The sequence below is a fragment of the Lichenostomus cassidix genome, chromosome 1 (assembly GCF_008360975.1).
Source record: "Lichenostomus cassidix isolate B80296 chromosome 1, HeHo_3.0, whole genome shotgun sequence".
Lineage (NCBI taxonomy): Eukaryota > Metazoa > Chordata > Aves > Passeriformes > Meliphagidae > Lichenostomus > Lichenostomus cassidix.
In genome coordinates this window covers 113,129,002-113,151,449 of record NC_139479.1, presented here as the reverse complement: position 1 = coordinate 113,151,449, position 22,448 = coordinate 113,129,002, and the positions used below count along the sequence as shown (strand labels likewise).

The 22,448-nt window shown below is 37.5% G+C and overlaps 1 protein-coding gene across 1 annotated transcript in view; it reads left to right on the top strand.

Annotated features, from left to right (window-relative positions):
• The window catches only part of ZNF654 (zinc finger protein 654), a 30,639-nt gene that overhangs the window by 4,088 nt on the left and 4,103 nt on the right, over positions 1 to 22,448 (top strand). The window contains exons 2-8 of the mRNA XM_085077086.1: positions 4,716 to 4,861; positions 7,870 to 7,951; positions 9,239 to 9,374; positions 13,161 to 13,363; positions 14,097 to 14,236; positions 18,406 to 18,547; positions 20,061 to 22,377. Coding sequence (XP_084933212.1) covers positions 4,716 to 4,861; positions 7,870 to 7,951; positions 9,239 to 9,374; positions 13,161 to 13,363; positions 14,097 to 14,236; positions 18,406 to 18,547; positions 20,061 to 22,377 — 3,166 coding nt within the window. The remainder of the gene's footprint in view (positions 1 to 4,715; positions 4,862 to 7,869; positions 7,952 to 9,238; positions 9,375 to 13,160; positions 13,364 to 14,096; positions 14,237 to 18,405; positions 18,548 to 20,060; positions 22,378 to 22,448) is intronic.

Here is a 22,448-nt window from a genome sequence, read left to right as displayed (position 1 = left end):
CTGAGAAGGTGGAATCTGTAATTAACTACTATTTTCTTGTTTCATGATTTGTGATGTTGATGTTTTGGGGTTTTTTGTTCCTTCCAGAACAATTATGCTTCATACTTGTTAATTGCTCAAATTTTGAGAGCACTGTTTTAAGTCATATTTGACCTTTTCATGTTTTTGAATGTTGATATTCCTCGTTCCATGAAAGCTTGCAAAGGGCCTATTATCCATTGCAGTAACTAAATTTACCTGTGTATTAGAGAATACCATAACTACTTGAAACTATAAATTTAAAAATTAAATTATGTTATGGTGTTACGGTGCTTTTTACACGTGGGACTGGTGGAAACCAGTGTGTTCAATTTACTTATTGCTAGTTTAGAATTGTGCTGCTTGAGATTCAATGTTTAAAAGGAAATCTTTACAAAATAGATGTGGCAAAACCACGTGGTGTTTACTCCCAAGTTGGATGCCAAGGATGAGCTTCCAGTTCTGGTGAGGATTACCTGCGTTAGGTTGTATCACTCCTTCCTGGGGCACCTGATGGGAAAATTGATAAGGGATTGTCATGAAAAACTGGACTGTGGTGGTTGAAGTGCATCTGTGTATGAAAATTCACAATAGCAGTTGATTTGCAACCTCTTTATCTGAAGCTGACTCCTCCAAGCTTCCCATCTTCAATGCTCTTGCCATTAACATCATAAAATCTTTTCTTATTCACATACTCAGGGTGGTTCTCATCAGCCTTTGTGCCTGCTGTCCCTTTAGCTTTACCCTGGGAAATGATCTCCCTGTTTTACAAGTGGGATTAAGGAGTTACTGTTTTCCAAAAGAAATATTTGTAGACTTGTCTTGATATTTGTAACATTTTTCTTCTTCTCTGAAACTTTCCCATTTGACACTTTCAAACTTCTTGGTATTGCTACTTCTCCACTTTTTAATGCCTTTTCAGTTATACCTTTTGTATGAAACTAAACTTGTGAGTTTTTCTTGGAAAAATATATCGGGATTATAACTTAGAAAGGACTTGCAGGTTTTTATACCTAAAGGAAGGATCTCTGTTGAATGATAATTTGCTTCACGGGTGTTTTCAAGTCAGCGAAGGCACAGTTAGACTAGTAGGTAGTGTGAAAATCCAAAAATTATGTCCTTGTGTTAGATGAAGAAAAGAAATAATTGTACTTCTTCACTGAAACACATAATAAATTGTTTTACTGGTTATCAGTGCTGTGGATGTAAGCATTCATGTTTTCACAAGATTGTCAGTTCTTGCTTTGTATGAAATCAAAACAATTCCTTTAGTTAATTGGCTTTCATTTGGGGGCTGAGGTGCTAATCAAAAGATGAGGAGGAATATTTCTACTTTTCAATATATCTATTTACCTCTCAGTCATAAATCATACATGGGAACATTTACTACAGTACTCCAGTCAGCCCAAACTGCTTTTCTAGAATTAATGTGTAGTTTTCATTGTTGTGCATATGACAGACTGTAAATAAACATGAGTTTTTGGGTTGCTAAGTGTAATGGGCATAAGGAAGCCAGTCTTGGGAATTGTTCTTGCCACAAGCAGGCTGTGGAGATGGATGAGATTTTGGTGATCAAGAGTAGGGGGGAAGCATTTCACTTTAAGGGTAGAAACTTCTCTCATAGGATGTGTCATGCTGTTGCTGGGTGATGTGTTTTCTTTTGCCAAAATTGTGATTATGTTTGGTTACTCCTTATGTAATATTCACGTGTGAATTGCAGTGAAGACATTGCTTACATTTTTTAATGTAAAGCCATTTCAAACTTTTACGTGTTAAATAATATTTTACATTACTCTAATATCATAAGGCCTTTCCTACTCTCTATTTGGATAATAAAATCCTTATTTGTAAAGACGTGATTGGCATGTTTGTATTCTGAAACAGAACAAAATGCTCTTCATCCTCTAGACAGGTTCAAAAGACAGTAAAAAATCTGTGATTATTTCTTATGATGTTTCCAGGTGTAGTAAATGTAGTATTACTCAAGTTCTAGAGCTGAACTTTGGTATCTGAGCTGCTCTGGTATTTCTGCTGATCAGGCAACTGTAGTAGGTGTTGCTTTAATTATGGATTTTAATTTTCAGCAAACTTGGGTTTTTCTAAGCTTGCCCCTCTTTGGTTTGTCCTCATCTCTGACAACAACTACATATATTTATTACAATGAGTGACAGCTGCTGTATTTTGCCAACACACTTTTTTTGTCTGAAAACTATTAGTAGAAAAACTTACAGAAATTCTGTGGTTTTAATCCTGTGGTGACTTCCTTTACTGTTAAATCTCACAAGAAGCTATGGGATTAACTTTGAAATCCTAGTAACGACAAACATTTAAAATTTGTAGTTTGTTCTTTTGTTGTGTGGAGGAACGGGAAAAGCTGTATCAACTTCAGGTCTAGTACTGCATAGAACATTCGGGGTTTGTGTCCTTTTATTTGCAAATCTAATTATTTGCAATGCTGTTTCTCTTAAGCCTTTGGAGTATAGCCAAATAACTTTATATGTGCATATTTAATCACTTAAAATATATGTGTATATTAATTCAGTGAAAACAATATTCCAGGACAAGCTATTATTTCATTGCTCCAGGTTTTTAATTACTACCTTGTTATTTTTGGGGGGTTAGCTGTGTGGTTAGAAATTTTTGCTCAGTCTGGTCTTGATTTTGTTTTAATAGGACACATCTGAGTCTTGGATTTTCTTCTGAGTTATTAAAACAGTAAAGAAGGGGAAGTAGTGTATTGGTGTGGGAGAAAGGTGGAGCTGAATAGGGAGGGGTTGGTGTCAGGAAGGTGCTTCAGCCTCTCTTTCAGAGCCTTTATGTGCTCCAAATGAGGCAAAACAAAAAGCCCCAGCCTCTTCATGGTTATTAGTAATGGAAGGTACAGAAAGATTGGGAATGATGCAGCAAGAGTTATATGTCTTTAAGGATATTAAAAACTGCACTCTACCAGAGACCTTGAAAGCAACTGTTGCACAAAGTCACATAAAAAATGCTGCTTCCCGTGTGGTTTTCTCTTCTGTGTACTGGACAAGGAGCAGGCCACTGCGGTTTGACAATGTTATGTGCTTCTTGCTTGGCTGACTTTGTTATATTGAAATTAGTGTGCCTGTTCCAAGTGGGCTGATAAACCTTTGGTATAAACCTTTCCTTATGTTCTCCTTTGCAGTCCTGTTTCAAAGCATGACATCATGAGTGCTTTGTACAAAAAAAGAACTTGGTTTCTATTGCAAATAAACTTATTCCATAAAATTACTTAAAAACAGACATTAAAGGATATATAGAATTGTAAAGAAACATGCATTATTCCCTGCCCTACTCCATACAGAATTTGTGTGGAGTGTGGTTTGGAATTTATTTTATGTTTAGTTTAGCTTTTTGTCCACACACTCCCAACTCCCCCATCTTTTCCTGGTTGTTGCGAGTCTTCTGAGAATTGACCATTATTAGACTCATTTTTTTTTTACTGCAGCTGATCATTTCATCATTTCAGGTGTCTGCATTCAGGAAAAAGTTTGCTATTCCTATTCTTCCAGAGCAATTTGGGATGGCACTGGCATGCTGTGACTCTTTTTTGGTACCTTTGAGTTGCAGACCAACTGCCAGGCCGAGGTGGTGTTAGTTTTTCTGCTGGCTGGTATTTGAGTGGCAGGGGAGCTGGTGCAGACTGTGACTGATGGCTTTTTTGGGGAGAGGATGTTCCCTGCCTGTTAATTCCTAACTGAGCTTACATTGTGTTGAGATGAGTGCTGGAGGTGCAGTGGGGGCTGCACAGTAGGACACAAAATGTTGTTTTATTGCTTGAAATCATTTATGAATGTATTTCTACTGTGCCCATCAGATGCAAGCATTGTGATGAGCATGGTGGGAAGTGATGATTTATTTCTACTTTTGTTTGACCGTTTGGAGGCTCACACCGCTAAAGGATGTTGTTTCTTTCTGTCTACTTTGTTTCTTCTCAGACTACTTTGGTTTTCTATAGAAGGGACTCTGCTAAAACTATTTCAGAGAACTCTGAATAGATCTGTGAGGTGGTAGTATCTTATGAAATGTTTACTCTTCTTAAGAGGAAGAATATTTATCTACAAGTCTGCTAGTTCTTCTTCAGTTGACCTAGATATTTGCTGCATTAAGCTCATACTTTTTCAAAATAATTATTAAAATAAGTTTGATAAAGTTAGAATTTACACACAAAATATGAATCCATCTCAGCTGCTGTTGCCTTAGATCCATCCTATGGTTAAGTCAAGCCGAATTTTCTCATTGATCAGATAGGGAAGAGTGGCTGCTATGTTTGTGAGTTTCTCTGCTGACATAAAGGCTAGAAGAGTGCAGGTTACTTTTTCCCCTCTTGGAAAGTTTTTAGACTAGAATGTTTGGATGTTCTTACAGACTCTCTAATTTGTATCCTCTTGCAAAATAAAAGCTTGTGTTTAAATGCAAAGTGCAGTATCTGCTGTGGTACAGTGTAAGAAGCAAGTATTTCCTGTCTTACCCTCTGAAAAGAAGAGTTCAAGGTCCCCTGTGATATTCCTTTCTTGAAGTAGGTCATAAAACAGAAGACAGTCACATTTTTTAGGTTACAAACTCCGCTCATGAGGGAGAAAGAGGGGAGATAAAGCAGGTACAGTGTTAACTACTTCCTCTTTCTGACTAAGAATATCTTGGATAGTAACATGTATTTCCTTGTTTTTGTCTAGGTTGTTGAAGACTATGCTGGAAGATGGCAGGTCCCTTTGCCTCAGCTCCAGGTGCTGCAGACGGCACTGTGCTGTTTCACATCTGCCTGTGTGTCGTTCCCAGCTGAATGTGAGCATGTACAATATGTACTGAGTAGCCTTGCTTTGTAAGTACTTCTTCATTTTTATTATTCCTTCCTTTACAGTATCATAGCAAAAGGGTTTCTGAGCCTGAGAGCTCCCGAGAGTGGTTTTACAGGTGTTGTAACTACACAGAACCAAGATTTGCTAAATAGAGTTTAGTTTCATCTTGGTTGTTTCCTTGTTAAATGTTCAAGTTGGCTATGACAGTGTTTTGTCATAAGAGATGTCTGGCAAAATGAATAATCTAAGAAATAAGTGATCACCCTACAGATTTCTTTAAGCACAACCTTATTTTGGAGTGTTTACAGAGCAATTTTTTCAGTAGATAGTTTTAAATAATTTTGGCTTCTGTGCCTTTAGTGATGTAATAAAATGACTACTTCTTAAGATAAGTTTCTTGCCATGTTTAAGAAATAAAACAATTACTTTACAACTGTATAGATTTTTATGTTTGCATCATCGAAATGCTTATGGGAATTACTGGTTATGCAGTTAAAGTGACCCAAAGTCACATTCAGCTTCAGGAATATTGTGTTGTAAATGTTGCTCTAATTTCAATTTTCCTGATGCAGTGGTCATTTTCCCACACGAAGACTGGAAGTGTCAGAGTTATAAGTATATAAGTAAAATAAATGCTGTTTTAAGTGTTGGTGAAACTTCAGTGTAGGCATTTCCTGTTTTGTGTGTGTGAAACTGTTTGACAGAGGACTATTTATGGTATCATAACACCACACTTTCCAAAACCAAAATGCTCAGGTTTTGGAGAGTGACTTGCAGTTACATGAAAACATAGTGACAACTGTTGCTGTTTGTTTTGTTGGTTTTTTTTTTACTAGTTTTTAGGAAAAAATCCTCTAAGTTCAAGCCATGCTTGTATGTACTTTTAAATAGCAAAGCTTGGGAGGTAAAAACATGGAAATTCAAGGGGGTTTTTTGGTGAATACTTTCTGTTAATTGAAAAGCAAATTGGTCTCTGAGTATTTGTCACCTTTGTCTGTTTCGGTTTTTGGAATTAGGTTTATTCCATAAGATTTGCTTCCCTTCTAGGATGTCAGATTATTTATTCTTCTGCCTGCCTGGCATGGTTTTGTATGTGATGTGATATAAAGGGAGCCCAGTGCTTCATAGCTGCAGTTACCTGGGCAACCTGCGCGAATCTCTTTTGAAAATTCAGTGTATATTAAGTCTTAGTTCTTGGAGAGCTAAACTCTGCCTGACTGTATTGTCATCCTTGAGGAAGATTTCCTTGGTAACCAGACAATAAACTGTTAACAGGAACAACCGGCTTGTTTCCTATACTTAATGTTGCTATTCATATCAAATGAAGCAGCATCTGCATTTATATCAGGGGGGTTTAATCATGGTGCCAGCACAGTGGTGTTTTTAGGCAATCTTCTGATGCCAAAGCAGTGATGTGATCAATCTAGATGGATATAAATGTGGATATGCAGTGCTGTAGGCAGCGTGGGGATAAGCAAAGCTGGAATTGACTGTAGTAATTTTAACTGAATGGAGACTGGTGATGAGGAAATAGAAATATTTTGATCGCTTCCTTTATTAGACTGTGAGCAGGTACATTGGTAAAACAGAAAATCAGAGTTTACCCTCATTCACTATTGAGTTCCAGATTTTTTTTTGCAAGATTCTTCTCTTTTTAGATCAGTCAAAGCAAATTTAAATGCGAGCATGCATCACTTGCTATAACTAGTTTTGTCTTATTATTTAAGTTCCCAGATCATGACATGACTCATGGCTGACCTTTCCTGAGAGTCAAGTATGCTGCAAAATTTTGTTTAACATGACATGAGATCATGTTTTTTCAGAACCAAGTACTTATTTGGGTAGGGATTGTTTTTTCATTGCATATTTGAGTTGAGATTCAAAGACCTAGCCTTGGGAGAAATTGTGTCACTGAACGTTAATTTGTATCTCTATTTCTCTAGGCCTGTTTTTGGCATAGTTAATAATTGGTTAGGAAAAATATTACTTCAGCATAATGTATTGGAAACCTACTTTTATGGTACTTTTCCCTTATTCCCATGGAAAACTTAATTTTGTCTATGTGAGTATTAAAACTTTAATGCACAGTATCTCTAAAAATGTTACTGGGAAGAAAAACTGGCTTAAGTTTGCACAGTATTTTTTTATGTCCTGCCTGTCCCTCTGAGAGTTGCTCAGTTCTTGTCTGCTGCTCGTGACTTTCTCAATCAGCAATTGCCGCTCATTAGTGCAGTGCCTCCTTGTTACTTTTTCCAAGGAGAAATTAAATTTCTCAGGATCCTCAGGCAGAACAGTAACAGTTGCACTGCAGATCCACGAGGTCTGACTGCCAAGTTTTTGATTGAATTGACTGAACTGTATTATCTGGGAGGAGGCATTTGTAATGAAAACCTGCATTGAAAGAAGATGTGCAAAGCTGTTCTTTACCAACCTCTCTGATTGTGTCACCAGGATTGAAAAGAAATAGAATGCCAGACTGTTACTTTAAGATGATAAAAAACATGAAGGCCACAAGTCTAAGCTGATGTTGAAAGTATCAGTCCTTTCTTGTCCCATTTCTGCCAGCTCTTTTGGGGTAACACTTGTGAATTCATCTTACTGAACATAGAACTGATTTGCTTAAAAACTTGGTGGTGGTCAAATTCAAGTTGTATGAATTTGAATGCCACACAGAAGGTGAATATAGCTTTGTTCGCATATTTGCACAAACGTTGTCCCTTTCCAAATAATCCTCAAAAGCTCTTTTATTTTAAGATAAAATAATTAACACATTTAAACCAACATCTTCAGAGAGACATTTCAGTTATGGCAAGACAGGCTAAAATGAAATAAAATGTGTTAGTGGGAAATGCTTGAAAACATGAACTATTGGACACCAAAAACCTTTGAGTGACTCCACACGGGCACAGGTCTAGAAGTCACAAAATTGCTAATTTTGGTTTGAGTGCTGTGAAAACTAAGAAACTTACAGTAGTTTCACTGTTTGAATGAATGTTTTTAGTTTGACTTGTCACTACTTCTGTTTTTTTAGGAGTTTTTTTGAATTGCTGCTGTTCTTTGGAAAGGATGAGTTCTATGAAGATCCTTTGAAAGATATTTTAGGTTCAATCCAGGTAGTGTTGCCTACTTTCATATAAACCTTTCATATTATTTTAGTAGATGTAAAGGCAGTTTTGGTGAATATATGACCTGGAGGAAACATGCCATTACAGTGCAAGAAACTTGGCTAGTTTGTCTGTTTAGAGCTTAATGTCATTCAGTTCATGACATGAAATCTCGTATTTCCCCTCTGGTTTTAAACAGTAAATTTGAAATTGAAGCTCCATCTCAATGAAATCTTCAGGTCAACATAAACATGCATAGTTTAAACTGTTTTATTCTTGGGTAGATTGGGACAGATACATTTATCTTATGCAACTGCATAAGATAAATGATCCTGGATTAAAAACTTGCCTTTTTTTTTTTCTAGGTAAGTGTGGGGTTTGTTGTTTTTCTTTTTTTTTTTTTACCTGAACTACCTGAACCAGTTTTGAGGGTTGAGTTCACTGCATGGAACCACCAACATGTGTGTCACCCAGAGAGGAAATGTTATAGGGAAAGAGGATGAATACCAGGGTTATCTTGTATTAATACTGATCATGCAACTGCAGCTTGAGACATGGCACTTCCTTTGCTGTTATGTTGATACCTGCCTATTATTGCTTCTACAAGTTAACATGCCAGCACTGTTTCTGCATCAGTTGTATAATCAAACATATAGTGAAAAGGAGGTAGCCATTCTGCTGCACTTCTTGTTTCAGTATTAGATAATTTCCTCACTACTAAAGTTTTCCGTTAATGGTGTTATTGACAGCTACAGCACATAACAAGGTGTGGGGATGAGAGAGAACTTGACATGTAAAAATCTTGGCTGGCTAAAGCATTCCATGATATTACAGGCGAATATAATTTCTGTTACGTAGAAATCTGGAGAAAAATGGTTGCTTGAGGGCTGGTGACTCATGGCTTAATTCAGTTTTCCCTCAGAAATCACAAATCCAGCTCAACATGTCTGAATCTGTGCAGGCTGGTGTGAGATGAAGACTTGTATCAGTGTGTGCCAGTAATATCTCCAATCCAAGGAAAGGTGGTTTTGCATTGTTATACAAATGGAAGGCTCCTGAGTGCTGTAGAAGTCATTAATTTGGCCTTCAACATTTCTGCATCGCTGTTTTTAGATAATATCAGTTGTTGCTTTAGGGATTTTGTGTATGGACAATGAAAGACTTTGTAGCTCAAATTACTGACTAAGGAAATACTCCAACATGCTTGGCTTTCTTGGTTTGTATCTTTTGGAGAGCCTAGCTATTTTTAGACCACATCTTTTTCTTCTTTCTAATTGTTTCTCTTTTTCCATGTAGGAATGTCAGAACCTTCTAAATAAATACAGAAATCTGAACCTGGAACTAGTGACTCGAATAATTCGAGATGGTGGACCATGGGAGGATCCAGTATTACAAGCAATTCTTAAATCAAAACCTGTGTCGCAGGAATTAGGTACTTCATTTATTGCAGTAATTTTCTAGAGTACTAAAAAATGTGCTCAGTCATGCTTTTTTTTTTTTTTTAATATTGGGGTCAGATGTTGTCAGCTGGCATTGCACAAAGTTTTGACTATTTTTCTGTAGTAAAATGTGCTGGTCCTTCTTTTGTTTGAAACAAAGCTAAATTTCTTTGCTGATTTAAGTCTGCTATTATCGTGTAGAGATCACATTGGTCAGATACAAGAGCTACTGAGTAGTTTATAAAATTCACAGGATGCATTTCCCAAATCTAAGTGTACACTTAAAAAGAGAATGGAGACTTGACTGCAGTTAGACTGCTGAAATAACATGACAGAGGATCTGATGTGTATTTGTCTCCTGGCACTCAGACTCATTTGATTTTTCTCTTCAATTGTAAATGCTTGGTCTTGTGGCTTTCCTTGGTTCTGTTTCCAACAACGCCCATGGCTACATGTGACCACTGTGTTCTGTTTATGGATATGTAATTCCTGGGGCTGGGAAAGGTGCAGTGCATGGGAACAAAATCACAGGAATGTTAATGAAAGTTCCTAAGAGGAAAAATACCCAATCTACAGTCTTTACTAACATCTTATGCAACATGCTGACCAGCAGTGTTCACAGGGGAGCTCTTAAAAGTTGTTTGTTTGACAGTGATGGAAAATGCCAGTTCTTCTCTAGGTATTATGATGTAGTGCACGATGCAGACTCATCACTGTTCATGACAATGTACTCATTCTGTAGAGAGAGGAAGAGGCCTAAAGTCAGAACAGCTCAGTGAGCTGCCTTCTTAACCACAAAAAGGGTTTTGATAGCAAATTAATGTCATTAAGTTGCTAGTCTTTGTTGTTCTGTCTCTTTTGTGAAGTAACTGCTTGAGCAACAGATTTACCCATGATTTTTATTAGCTATCTCATAAAGTTCTGGTCCAACAGCTACGAAAACAAAATGAAAATGAAGATGAACCTTATTTTGTTCTGCATCACATGATTTTGGTGATTATGATGTGGAATTAGGGCTTAGTCTCCATCTCTCCAGCAAAGAATTAGTTTAGTCCATTGCTATAATGATTCTCTTGCTCATCATGAAGCCTCTCTATGATGGGTAACAGTTAGAGGATGTTTGTTTTTAACCTGGCAGAGTAGGAATGAGCCCAGCTGTCTCTAGATGATCCCTTTGTTTTCTTTTGTTTCAGGCTGCATCTCCTTCCCCTCCACTAAGAGATTTTTCTCTCCTTTTATCTTCTGATATCCCCACACACACCCTTGACACATCTCATCTGTGCTGACAAATGTTTTATTTTAGATAATTATATTTTGGAAGCTTGTTCTTTCTTCCTCTCACTTCCTCTAAAATTTGATTCTTGTGAAGTCTTACACAAAGCAAACATCCTATGCTGCTTTATAGGATAGCAATATTTAGTGTATATTTTGAAACTTGGCCATGTGTTTCCCTCAGGGGTTATTTTAAATAGAAAAACTGCCTATTATTGCTGCATCACCAACCACTACTTGCAAAAATCAATTTGTGTGAACTACATAATCCTGTCCTGGATTCATTAACTCCATGGAGAAACTTAGGCCAAGACAAATCTCTCTGTGTCTGTCTTTCCATGAGTTGTAGTAAATTTTGAGATGTCGCATTCTGTTTGGAGTTGTCTGCAAACAAAGGCAGTCATTGAGTTGAAAGAGAAATGGTAGGGTTGAAACACAGGAGCAATCAACTTGTAATGGACTAGGGAGAGTAAGGTGATCGTCTTAAAGAGAACATTACGGAGGTGCAGTCAGCTGGAGCAGTTAAGGAGTTTCTGAGGTGGTGGCTGATGTCTGTTGCTTTAAAGCAAAGCATCACTGCCTGGATAAGAATAAATGTTTTTTAGTGTATCACAGACTTGGCTTAAAGCTGCTGTAGCTAATATTGCTGGTGGTTATCTTTGGATTGGGGGGTTAGAGGAGCTCGATATGCTGCCCTGGGAAAATGGGATATTCCAGGACAGGGAGAGAGCACTGTCCTGCAAGTAATGTCACTGAAACTCTGTTTAAAAACAGCATGTGGAGGCTTTAGGAACCTCCATCCCTGGGAGCTCCTGCTGGCCATGGTGTGGGGTGTTGCAGATCTCCTTCCCTGGCAGAGGAGGCTGTCTGAAGGCAGAGACTCATTTATGGAGCAGGAGGGACTTAAGAGTTCCCCACAGAAGTGGGAATGGCAGAACCGGGTGAGCTGTGCTGTGGAACTGCACTTCTCCCTCCTTTAAGGGAAAGGATGTTCCAGCCACTTGTTGGATGTGTAGCATTTCCTCACCCTTAGCACTTACCCAAAGCTGAGTATTTCCAGCCTAGTTTTTCAGTCATCTGTTGGGTAATGTTTGCATACAAAACAGAGGGTGTGGTTTGTTATGCTAAGGATGGTAACTTGAAAAAGGAGATGCCTTCATTTGGCTTTAAGGACTTTTTCATACAATCACTTTTTCTTGCATTTCATCACCACCAGTAGTTGCTGGCTTTCCTTTTAGCCCTCTTGTTTTCTGAGCTTGTTCCCGGAAGTGCTAATGGATAGTGGCAATGAGGTTTTTTTTTTTTCTTACAGTGCATCTGTTAACAAATCAAATTAAAACCTGACACCTTGAATAATACTTCTTAAGTGTTCATTAGCACGTGGCACTATTAGCTTGCATGAAAATAAAGATTCTAGAGAAATCCTGATTTTCAGTATAAAGAACGATTTCAAGCCAGGCATCCTAAAATAAAGTTTTAACTGAAAGCTTTTTGTACAACTAATCTCTTCATTTTGGGGGAAAAATTCTTTGTTTAGATTGTGGTTTTCAGTAACCGTTTAAGTATGACTTTAAGTTACTTGTAATTAATACAGATTTCTTCTTCTAAGGTATGAACTTTGAGCCTCCACTGACTTTAAATTGACAGTCTCTTTCATTCTCTCTTTAAAACATGAAAGACTAAAGTACTACAGTTGTAACCTTGAGTGATATTTTAACTTTTAATCCAAAAGGAAACTGCAATCTGTACGAACTTTTAAAATAGAGATACAAAGCATGTCTTCTATTTCTTAATTTCCAGTTGCTTAAAGGATAAGTATTTTCAGTATCTCACTTGAAACAATCTCATTCAAATATTGGTGTTAAGATTATCTTTTAGAGATGAAAAACAGATTTCCAGAAATTAGAGGCTAGAATTTAAAGGTATTTAGATAGGAATTGTGCCCAGTAGCTCTTGCAGAGGGAGAAAAGATATGTTTTCCAAGTAAGCAAAATGAAAGCCTTCAAAACTTCTTAAGGCAAAAGCATGTCAATTGTAGTTAACTTTTTTCACCACTTTGAGGTCTTAGATTGTAATGGGTAATGAGTATCTTGAGGGATGTTTTTTTTAAGTATTTATAATTATAGCTTTGGAAGTGATGTCAGTCCTATACTTCTGACAATCACACAGATACCACTGCTGAGAAAGGAGGGCAATTTCTTTCTCTGAAACGTTCACATCTGCTTCTATACAATATATATTTTACTAATCCTTTGCAGCACCTTGTGTTACCTTGTTAGAAACAAAACGCTGAATTAGATTACTGGTTTAAGAAAAATAACCATTTCTGTTTCCAAGCAGAAGGACAGATTTCTTATGGTATTTAACTTAATATTTGATAGATTTTTTTAGCAGAGCCTTTATTTTTTCTTAATATTATTTGTTATTAAAAACAACATTACTTTTAGATATATTTGCTGTTTGGACTTCATATTCTAATTGCCTTTAAATCTTTCTTTTCTGTGCAGTTAACAAATATTTAAGCTCTGAAAATCCACTGTTCTTTGAACTCCGTGCCAGATACCTTATTGCCTGTGAACGCATCCCTGAGGCAATGGCTCTTATCAAATCTTGCATAAATCATCCAGATATCAGTAAAGATCTGTATTTCCATCAAGCTCTTTTCACCTGTCTTTATATGTCACCATTAGAAGATCAGCTATTCCAGGAGGTATTGTTTGTCAGTATACATTTATTATTTTAAAATGAAATGGTACTTTATCCTTGCTGTGTACAAGTTGTCAAGAGGAGCATATGGAACTCTGTTTTTGTGGAACCAAATGTCATAAAATCAGGCAACTGCGCTGGTGTTGATTAACTTAGTGCTGGCTTAACCTTTGAAAAGTTAACTGTGAAGTGCCTACAAATCTTGTTGACCTGATTGCATTTTTTTGGTCAAATGTTCTTGTAGATATATTCCCTAGATATTTTCTAACCTCAGTGTATTGACTACTTTACTACTGACTATTCTTGTAGTAAGAGCACTTGAGCCTAATGGATGTTAGTTTTAAATTATATAGTTTGATGCCCCATTATATAAAATGACATTATATATAATGAGTGATAAAATGTGGCCCTACTTTTATCACTGATAGCACTTAGAAGATGACAGTGCTTTTCGTAATTTTAAGAAATAGCCACCAAAAAGTGGCAAGAACAGCCAAAAAAGTGCTTTTGTGTAGTATTTTAATTTCTCAGACAATTATTCTGATGGTCATTACTGTAAAAAATATGAAAGAGTTCAAAATACCTCCAAAATCTTTATTTATAGATGTACACAAAAGCCATTCCAAAGACATCCTGTGTTAATAACAATTCCTAAAGTGTTTAGTATAGCAAGGTCTGATAGGTTTTTATTTCATGTCAGCCAATTGATCTAAATCAATTTTATTTTAATTGTATAGCACTTGTTGAGGACTGATTGCAAGAGTGGAATTGAGATCATCTGCAACACTGAAAAAGAAGGGAAGACTACCTTAGCCTTACAGCTTTGTGAATCCTTCCTAGTCCCACAGCTCCAAAATGGGGACATGTATTGTATATGGTAAATACTTTATTTCTGGGGAAGCAGCTGAGCAGAAAATACATGCTTATTGCCAAAATCAAACTCACCTAACTTTAAATTACCAGATAAAAAAGGTTTTTAAAAGTTCCTAGTGCTTCTGTTGTGCCTGTTTGCCTTTTTACACAGCCATGTACTGGGGTAGCCTACAGAGTGCAAAGCACTTATTTAATGTTTCAAAGTAACAGAAGGGTGAGCCTGTGCACACCTTAGGCTGTAAATACCTGAAAATGTAGCATTTATTATTAGCAAAATGCAGTCTGTAGACTTTCTAGCAATGCAGATATTTTGCTCTATAACTGCAATGTGTCACCAATGTGCCTATAAAGAGAATGTATGGTTCTGAAAATGTGCTGTTAATTATGGAAACTTTGATGTCAGAGCTATCACCTAGATGGGCTTCTCTAGAAAACATTGAAGATGTCCTCACACACACTCAATTATCTTGATACTTTTACTTGTTTCTAGGGCTAAGAAGTGTTTTCTAGAGAGCTGTCATCAAATTTCATCATTCTGAGGACTGAAAGATGGCTAATGAATATAATCCTTCTGTTGAGACTGTATAATTTCTGTACCTAAAGGAACAAGAGCATTCCTTCATAAAATATGATTTATTTATGTAGTTGAAGCAAAACATCTTAGTAAGGATTTGATAGAGATCAAATTATTAATCTGCCTAATTGGAATATGGAGTTCAGAATCTCCCTAGGATGTCTGTGTTCCCAGATTTCTGGTAATCAAAAAACTTTGTCTTGAGAAACTAGTGAAGGTTAGATATGAAGATGTTTGGTTTGTTATTAACTTTTTCCTTCATTGTTGCACTGTTGGATGAGTAATTGCTTAGTCAAAATCATTGGGATTATGATTGACATCCATTTATCATCCAGTGTGTTGGCAATAGCTACTGGCATTTTGTATCCAGTGTGTCCAGGAGAGGATGGACAGGACTGTCCCCATAGGAGAGGTGAAGTTCTACCCAAAAGGCAGAGTTTGTGTGAGCCTAGTGACTAACTTTGGAATTTAATCCATCTTTGCTCATTCCTGCCCAAATGCTGCATCTCCCTACTTCATAATAGGAAATTACAGGTGTAACCTCCATGGATTAGTGCTTTCTGTTTGGGGGATTTAGTCTATGAAGAAATGGATTTTTAGTATTGTATTTAAACCTCCTTTTGCTGTAGTAAGCTGTTAACCTTGGTGTTAGCAAGGTTCATTAAGTTTTGCATCATCCATTTTTGAAATTGCTGTTCTAAGCAATATGCATCTCTTTATCTGGCAAAGCAAATGTCCAAGATGAAATTCCAGAAGAGGCTCAAGTACTGTTTGATACCTGGTTTTCCAGGAATTAATCTTGGCATCTCTCAGTATTTTAGTCTTCTATTCAGAATGTAGAACTTGAGGATCTTTGGAACAGAGTTCAGAGCAGTTATGTCTGTGCAGCTCAAACAGATGTTTCATTCTTTACAGATGCTGAGCCTTTACAATTGTGTTCCCAACAAGAGAACTCTGTGTAATACTTAATAGATCATGTAAACTGCAGCAAAGCTAGTGAAGGCATGGCTGTACTGTAATCCAATTTTTTGATGAAGTAGGAGCCAGGTTGAATTAAGCCACTGAGTGTATTTTTCCCCAGGGAAAGTTTTAATGTCTCCAGCACAGTATAAATCATCTCACCTTGTCTGGAACTGAGGGCCTTGCAGATCTAACAGAGATGTAGCTGCTAACACTGCTAGCAAAGAGAAGACAACAAAATAGAGTAGAAAGCTGTAAATAGCAGATATTTGCTACAGCCTGTATGAAATCTTCAAGCTAAAACCATTAGCTGCCATCTCAGAGGAAGATGAACTAAGCAGCTTTGTGACAAAACTCTAATTTTCACTGATGTTAAGAATAAATTATAGATTCAAATGAACAGAATTATTTTTCTGAAATGAAATCATCAAGCAAGCTGTGCTTGGTCATGCTAGATGTATTTTTGTGCAAAATATTGGTAAGAAATCAATTCATAATACTTTGTATTGAACTGATGTCTCTTCAGGAAGGCATATAATATTTTGATGGACTAGGTATAAATAGTCTTTCTTCTCTGCCAGGTGATTTTAAAAGGCTGTTTTGGCTGTTTCCAGGTGATTCCTATCCAGTGAATTCATTAAGTGAAGGAATTTTTACACAGGTTTGGTCAGTCTTTCAGTAGAGTGTGTTCCTTATGCCCAAGGAAAGCCAGACCTACTTATTAAGAGTAGCAAGGGTTTAGATCCAGCTAAGTTAGGGAGGGTTTAACCACCACCTGATGTTGCTGGTGGAGGCACACAGTGGTTTTGGTATTTTATAGGTAGTTAAGAGGCTGGACTGCATGGTTGCCTCTGGTAAAGAGGTGCTGAGTTCTGGGATCTCACAAGAATGATTTAAATTGTCCCAACAAAGTCAGAAGTGAACTTGAGAAGGAGAAGCCACCGTATTGACACAGAAAAACACAACAAAAAAACTAAAGTACTGTTTGACATCAGGGTCTATTCAAATGGTGGGTAACACCTTGTTTTTCAGCCATGGAGCTGTTCCTTCTACTTCCAGGTTTCTACATTCCTTTTTCAGCTTTTTCCTTGTGCCAGCCTAACACTGTCTCAACACACAGCAAGCCACTTAAAGTGCTAATCTCTCAGAAGAATAATTTGGTTTTTCTCTTATTCTCTGGGATTAGTATTGAAATGGCTTGCTCTGAAATGGTGTGAGGTAAAGTAGACAATAAACTGGATTATTCAATCGTAACATATAACAACAAAAAGATTCACTTCTTACTTCTGTACTTCAGATTGAGACTTCATCTGAGTTGTTATGGTTGATATAGTGCATGAAGACACTAATTTCAAACTTGTAGGTGAAGTTTGCAAATATGTGGAACTCACATTTCCAGCCTGGTAAAGGCAGAGGTGAACAGTTTGTTTCTTTAGAAAATCAGTAAGACTAATGTTTTTGTGTGTAGAGCTATAGGTCTCCCTTTTCAGAGTTTCCTCCATAAGCTTGCTCTTTCTTTCAACTTGAGTTCTCATGGGTTCTGAATGAAACAAAACAGTCAAGGTCTCAATGTCAAGCAGAATTGTAGAGCTGTCCTGAATTTAAAAGTGGAGCTGGTTTTGTCATGGGCCGTTCTGTCACTTCCCTTTACTCATGCTCTGAGTTCACTAATAGAAGCTTAATCTCAAAAGGTTTGTCTGACTCTGGAAAATCAGCCAAATATTTTGTCAGTAACCAAGTTGGTTTTCTGAGGGAGGAGACTGGAGGAATAGAAAAGTGCCTTCCTTCAGCAAATGAAAGTCACTTGGTCCTGTTTTCATTGTAATGTTGTGGTGGGATTTCTCCTTAGTCCTAACTAGAGCTACTCCTGTGTGACATCGTTGTGCTGGAAAATCTTATGACTAAAATTTAGTCCAGTTGCCTTCCTGAGTCTCAAAATTAAAGTGCAGAGAACTTGTATGCTGTAAGCTTCAATGAGCTCTGTTTCATAGGCTAACACATCACCTGTGTAGGAGCTCTGCTGCAGAGTTTAGCACTAATCTGTTCTTACATTTCCTTGTCTCGGGCAGAAATGTATTTGACTGCAGATCATGGAGATGTAGGAATAGCTGTAGAGCCTGAAACTTTGGTGTAACTGCTGTAGGCAGAAAACTGTGCTGTAATAACTGGAGAGCATCAATATTTCCTTTCACATCAGGTGCTAACTTTCTATGCTGCTTCCATTTTCCACTTTCAAAGGCTTCTTTTCATGAAGGACCTTTCATCCTTGCACTGGAAGTAACTAAATCGCAAGAGCACACAGAGTTTGCTGTTTATTGCCTGTGGTGTTGAGGGTTAGGTGCTGTGCCATCTGATTTTATTGTGCACTTCTCTGGAACTAAGCTGAATACATTAATTTTTTGTTGAATATTTAATTGGCTGAGTGATAGGAGATACCCTGAATGCTTTAACAAAGTAATTAAGTTGCATTTTCCGTTGTTCATGTTGTGTGCAGTTGTGGTGTTAGTTAGATCAGTGTTAGACCCTCAAATATGGTTTTAGTCACAGAATATGCAAATAATTCTTTAGTAATGCATCATAGTTAGTGACAGAGTTCTCAAATTCAATCTAATTGGAATATTTTATTTTCTATCTAACAGGGACCTGATCTTCATTTGGAGTAAACTGCAGCTTAAATCTAACCCATCAAAACAAGTATTTGTAGACCAGTGCTACCAACTTCTAAGAATTGCTACAAATGTCAGAGTAATTTTCCCTTTCATGAAAGTCATTAAGGATGAAGTAAGTTTTGTTTGTTTTTACCTCATCCACCATTCTTTTTGTAACCAGTTAAAGTAAAGAGAAGTGATGTTTATATTGTGTAATGATCACTTTTTTGTTGTAAGTTAAAGGGGGTAGGGAAGGACACAATATTATCATAGAAATTCTGTCAGGTTCCAGAATGGGCTTCAATATTCTGATTGCTTGTGTGGTTTTAAGTTTTTCTTTTTCTTTCTTTTTTTTTTTTAACTTAATTCTGAGTTTTTCTGTTTCTCCAGCAAATTTGAGGAATAAGTCCATGGAATTAATGTGAATGATTTATTGGTTGGGGTTTTTTTTTTCAGCCTGACCTGTTAAAGAAATAGGCTTTGTGTAATTGTATACACCCTTCATCCTTGTTAAATTTGGAATCCTTTTATCAAGTCTAATCAAATCTGAAAAAATGCTTAATATAACAAAGGAAAAGGCAGAGTAATACAGGAGAAGACATTATTTTGCTTCAGAAAATTGTGCTCTTTTTCATGCTTCAGATCTTAGTCTTTTTCTGCTCCATCTGCAAAAGATGTCGTGTGCTTTGCACACAGGCCTGTGAGTTGTTTCCCAACAAATGTTATTGATCGTTGACCTGACTTAACAGAACTCCTTCATATTTAATGTCTTAAATGAGTTGTAAATTATCTTGTCATGGGGGCTGCTGTACAGATGTAAATACTACCATTTGCTGCTGTTCAATGGTATGTAGTTTTCAATGCTTGTGGTGATATTAATAACTTCTGTTTGCATCTGAAGAATCTTATTTTTTTAATAACTCCCTACTTATGGGACATTGTCTACGTTTGTTAAAACACATTCAAATATAGTAGGTATTAATTATTCCTAAGTTTCCTGTACCTCTTTTGACTTTAATCTGCTGCCTGTTGGGCACTGCATCAGACCTCTGAGTTACATGTTGATGACAGGGCCTCCAGCTTGAAACAGGGAACAGGAATTCTGCTCATTGGAAGGATGGGTTATCAGTTTTGGAAAATGAAGCCTTTTAGAATTCTTGGCCATGGGTTATAATTCCCCTGGTGGTTGTGCAAAACTGTGAGCAATATTACAGTTTTTTAATGAGTTTTTATGGAATTCAAGCTAAAAAAGTTAGAACAGGGCCAAAATGTAGAGGAACTGTCCATTGAGTGTGAAATAGCCTAGGGAATGAAGAGGCAGGCAGAAGATACTGATAGATCAGGTATAATCTCTTGCAGTATTGGTTTACAACCCCAAATAATTGTCTTTAACTATAGGACTGCATGGGGCAGAGCTGAAGCTTTGTTGACAGTAGCTGTGCAGGTTTCAGTAAAAACCAGATGCTATTTTTGATAATTTTTGTACTTGTATTTATAGTCTTGTTTGAGCAATATATAAATATGTTCATGGGTGAAGTTTAGGAGAAGGGTGCTTTCTGAACTCCTGCTTTGCAAGTAGATGAATATAAACACATGGTTTGGTCATTTAGGTAATGTTGATGTACACTGTAATTTCCTTTCTGCAGGTTGGTGAAGATGGTCTTCAGATCTGTGTCGAGATATGTGGATGTGCCCTACAGCTGGACCTCCGTGAAGATCCCAACATGAAAAGTCTTATTTATAAAGCAATCGCTCATTTTCTGCCAAATGACTTGGAGATCCTCAGAATTTGTGCTCTCTCCATCTTTTTCCTGGAGCGCACCTTGGAATCGTACTACACTGTTGAACATTTATATAAATGCGCGGATGAAGAATACAATGAGTGCACTAGTTCTGTTCAAAACCGCGTGCGGTTTGAGCTGCTTCCCATTTTGAAGAAAGGGTTGTTTTTCGATCCCGAGTTCTGGAATTTCTTGATGATCAAGCAGAATTGTTTAGCATTATTGGGGGATAAAGCCTTGGATGGCTTGAGTGAAAGTACACTGGAAAACTCTCCTGCAAACACAGAGAAAATAGCAGAGTACAGGGCTCTGGGTGAGGAACGTGGCTGTTTAACAGACGTAAGCAATGGGGAGCTTGACCCTGGAAACTGCTCCGGAGCTCGGTCCAAAGGGAATGCCAGAAAGAACCACCAAGCTCTTGAGGCGTCCAAAACGTTGGATCAGACTGAACCAAGGCACCGCTGTGTGATCTGCAACAAGGAGTTCCTTGGCGATCACATAGTGAAACATGCACAAGCTCACCAAAAAAAGGGCAGCTTTTCCTGTGTGCTTTGCACGAGGAAGTTCAGGCAGAAAGGACTCATGCTGAAGCACTTAAGGAACCATGTCAGGAAGATAGAAAGGCAACATCTTGCTGCAGCTCTTGAGGCTGGTCAGGAGGCTCCTACTCTTCATGAAGTGCAATGTTCTGGTGTTTCTGTGTCTCTTGAAAATGGGAATTCTGAGGGTTCCAAAGATACTGAACCAGAGGCTACAGTAGCTCCAAGTTCTGACCAGGTCCAAGAAGAGGCTGAGAATGCAGAACAGGCTTTTGATGCAGTGGAAAACCATCTAAGTGACCAGGATGATGCTACTGAAAACAGTAGTGACAGCTGTTTTAATAACGTTCCTGATGCTTTAAGTACAGAGAGTTTGCCTGAGGATGATGAGAGTTCCAGTAAAGAGTCACCCATTCTGCATAAAGTGAATGGAGTGTTTTGCCCCCAAAAAGACATAGATGCTTTGGATGAGGAAGGAACATTTAAGTGCCCTGCTAATGGTTGTGCTCGAGTGTTTAAAAAAATAAGATTTCTCAACAAACATGCAAGGAAGACTCATCCAACTGATCTGAAGGTGCAGCAGCATATAATGAAATGGAATAAAGGAAAATGCCGCTTCTGCCAGAGGAAATTTGCTGATTCCCAACATTTTATAGACCACCTGAAGAGACATGTGTATCCAAATGTTTACTTTTGTTTACACTTTAATTGTAATCAGAGATTTAAGCTGTCGACTGAGCTTGCAGAACATACAAAAAGTCACAATGTGTTTAAAGCTCAGTGCAATTTCTCAGACTGCTGTGAGCTATTTGAGGAGCTCCCTTTGCTGTATGAACACGAGGCTCAGCATTATATAAATAAAACACCAGAATGTGCAGAAGATGCAAGTGAAAAAGATTCTTCAGATGATCCTTCAGAACTTTGTAGTTACCAAGATGATGACGAATCTGTTAATGAAAAAGAAACTGTAGATTTACCAATTCCAACTTGGAAGTCAAGGAAGGATTCTGCAGAACCAAAGACATATATTCAAAGTGTGGAGAAGAAAGCAAATAATGTAATTCACAATGGAAATGAAAGTTCATCTGAGGGTAGTGCTCCAGTTTTAAGTTTGATAGACCAAAAGACACCTGTGTTACAGCCAAATCCTGAAAACTGTAGTGTTGTTAGTGACCAACTGGTCAATGGGCACAGTGACCTAGATCAGACATCATCCAAGGCATCCCAGATACCTTTGGACAGAGTAGCAGATGAAACAAGGACAGAAAATGGGACAGTGTTACCAGTGTTACAGAATTGTCACGATGCACCCCAAAATAACGCTCCTGCTGCCTCACAAGTACCTTCTAAACCAAATCAGACAACAGAGACTACTTCATATGGTGTAATCTTAACAAAACCCTACGTCAGACCATTGCCTCCAAGTTACCTTGATGAACGTTACATTAGCATGCCAAAACGGAGAAAAATTTTGGCTGATGAGGTAGATGCTTATTCTGAACAAGATAAAATTTGTAGCAAATCAACAGAAAGATTTAGATGTGGCAATTGCTTGACCATCTACTGTAATTCAGAAGCACTTGAGGCTCACCTTGCACAAAAGAAGTGTCAGACGCTCTTTGGATTCGATTCAGATGATGAAAGTAAGTCTTAGAGTCCTTCTGTGTTGGTCTCTTTGGCAGGAAATAATCAGAAAATGGTCTTTGAAAACAGG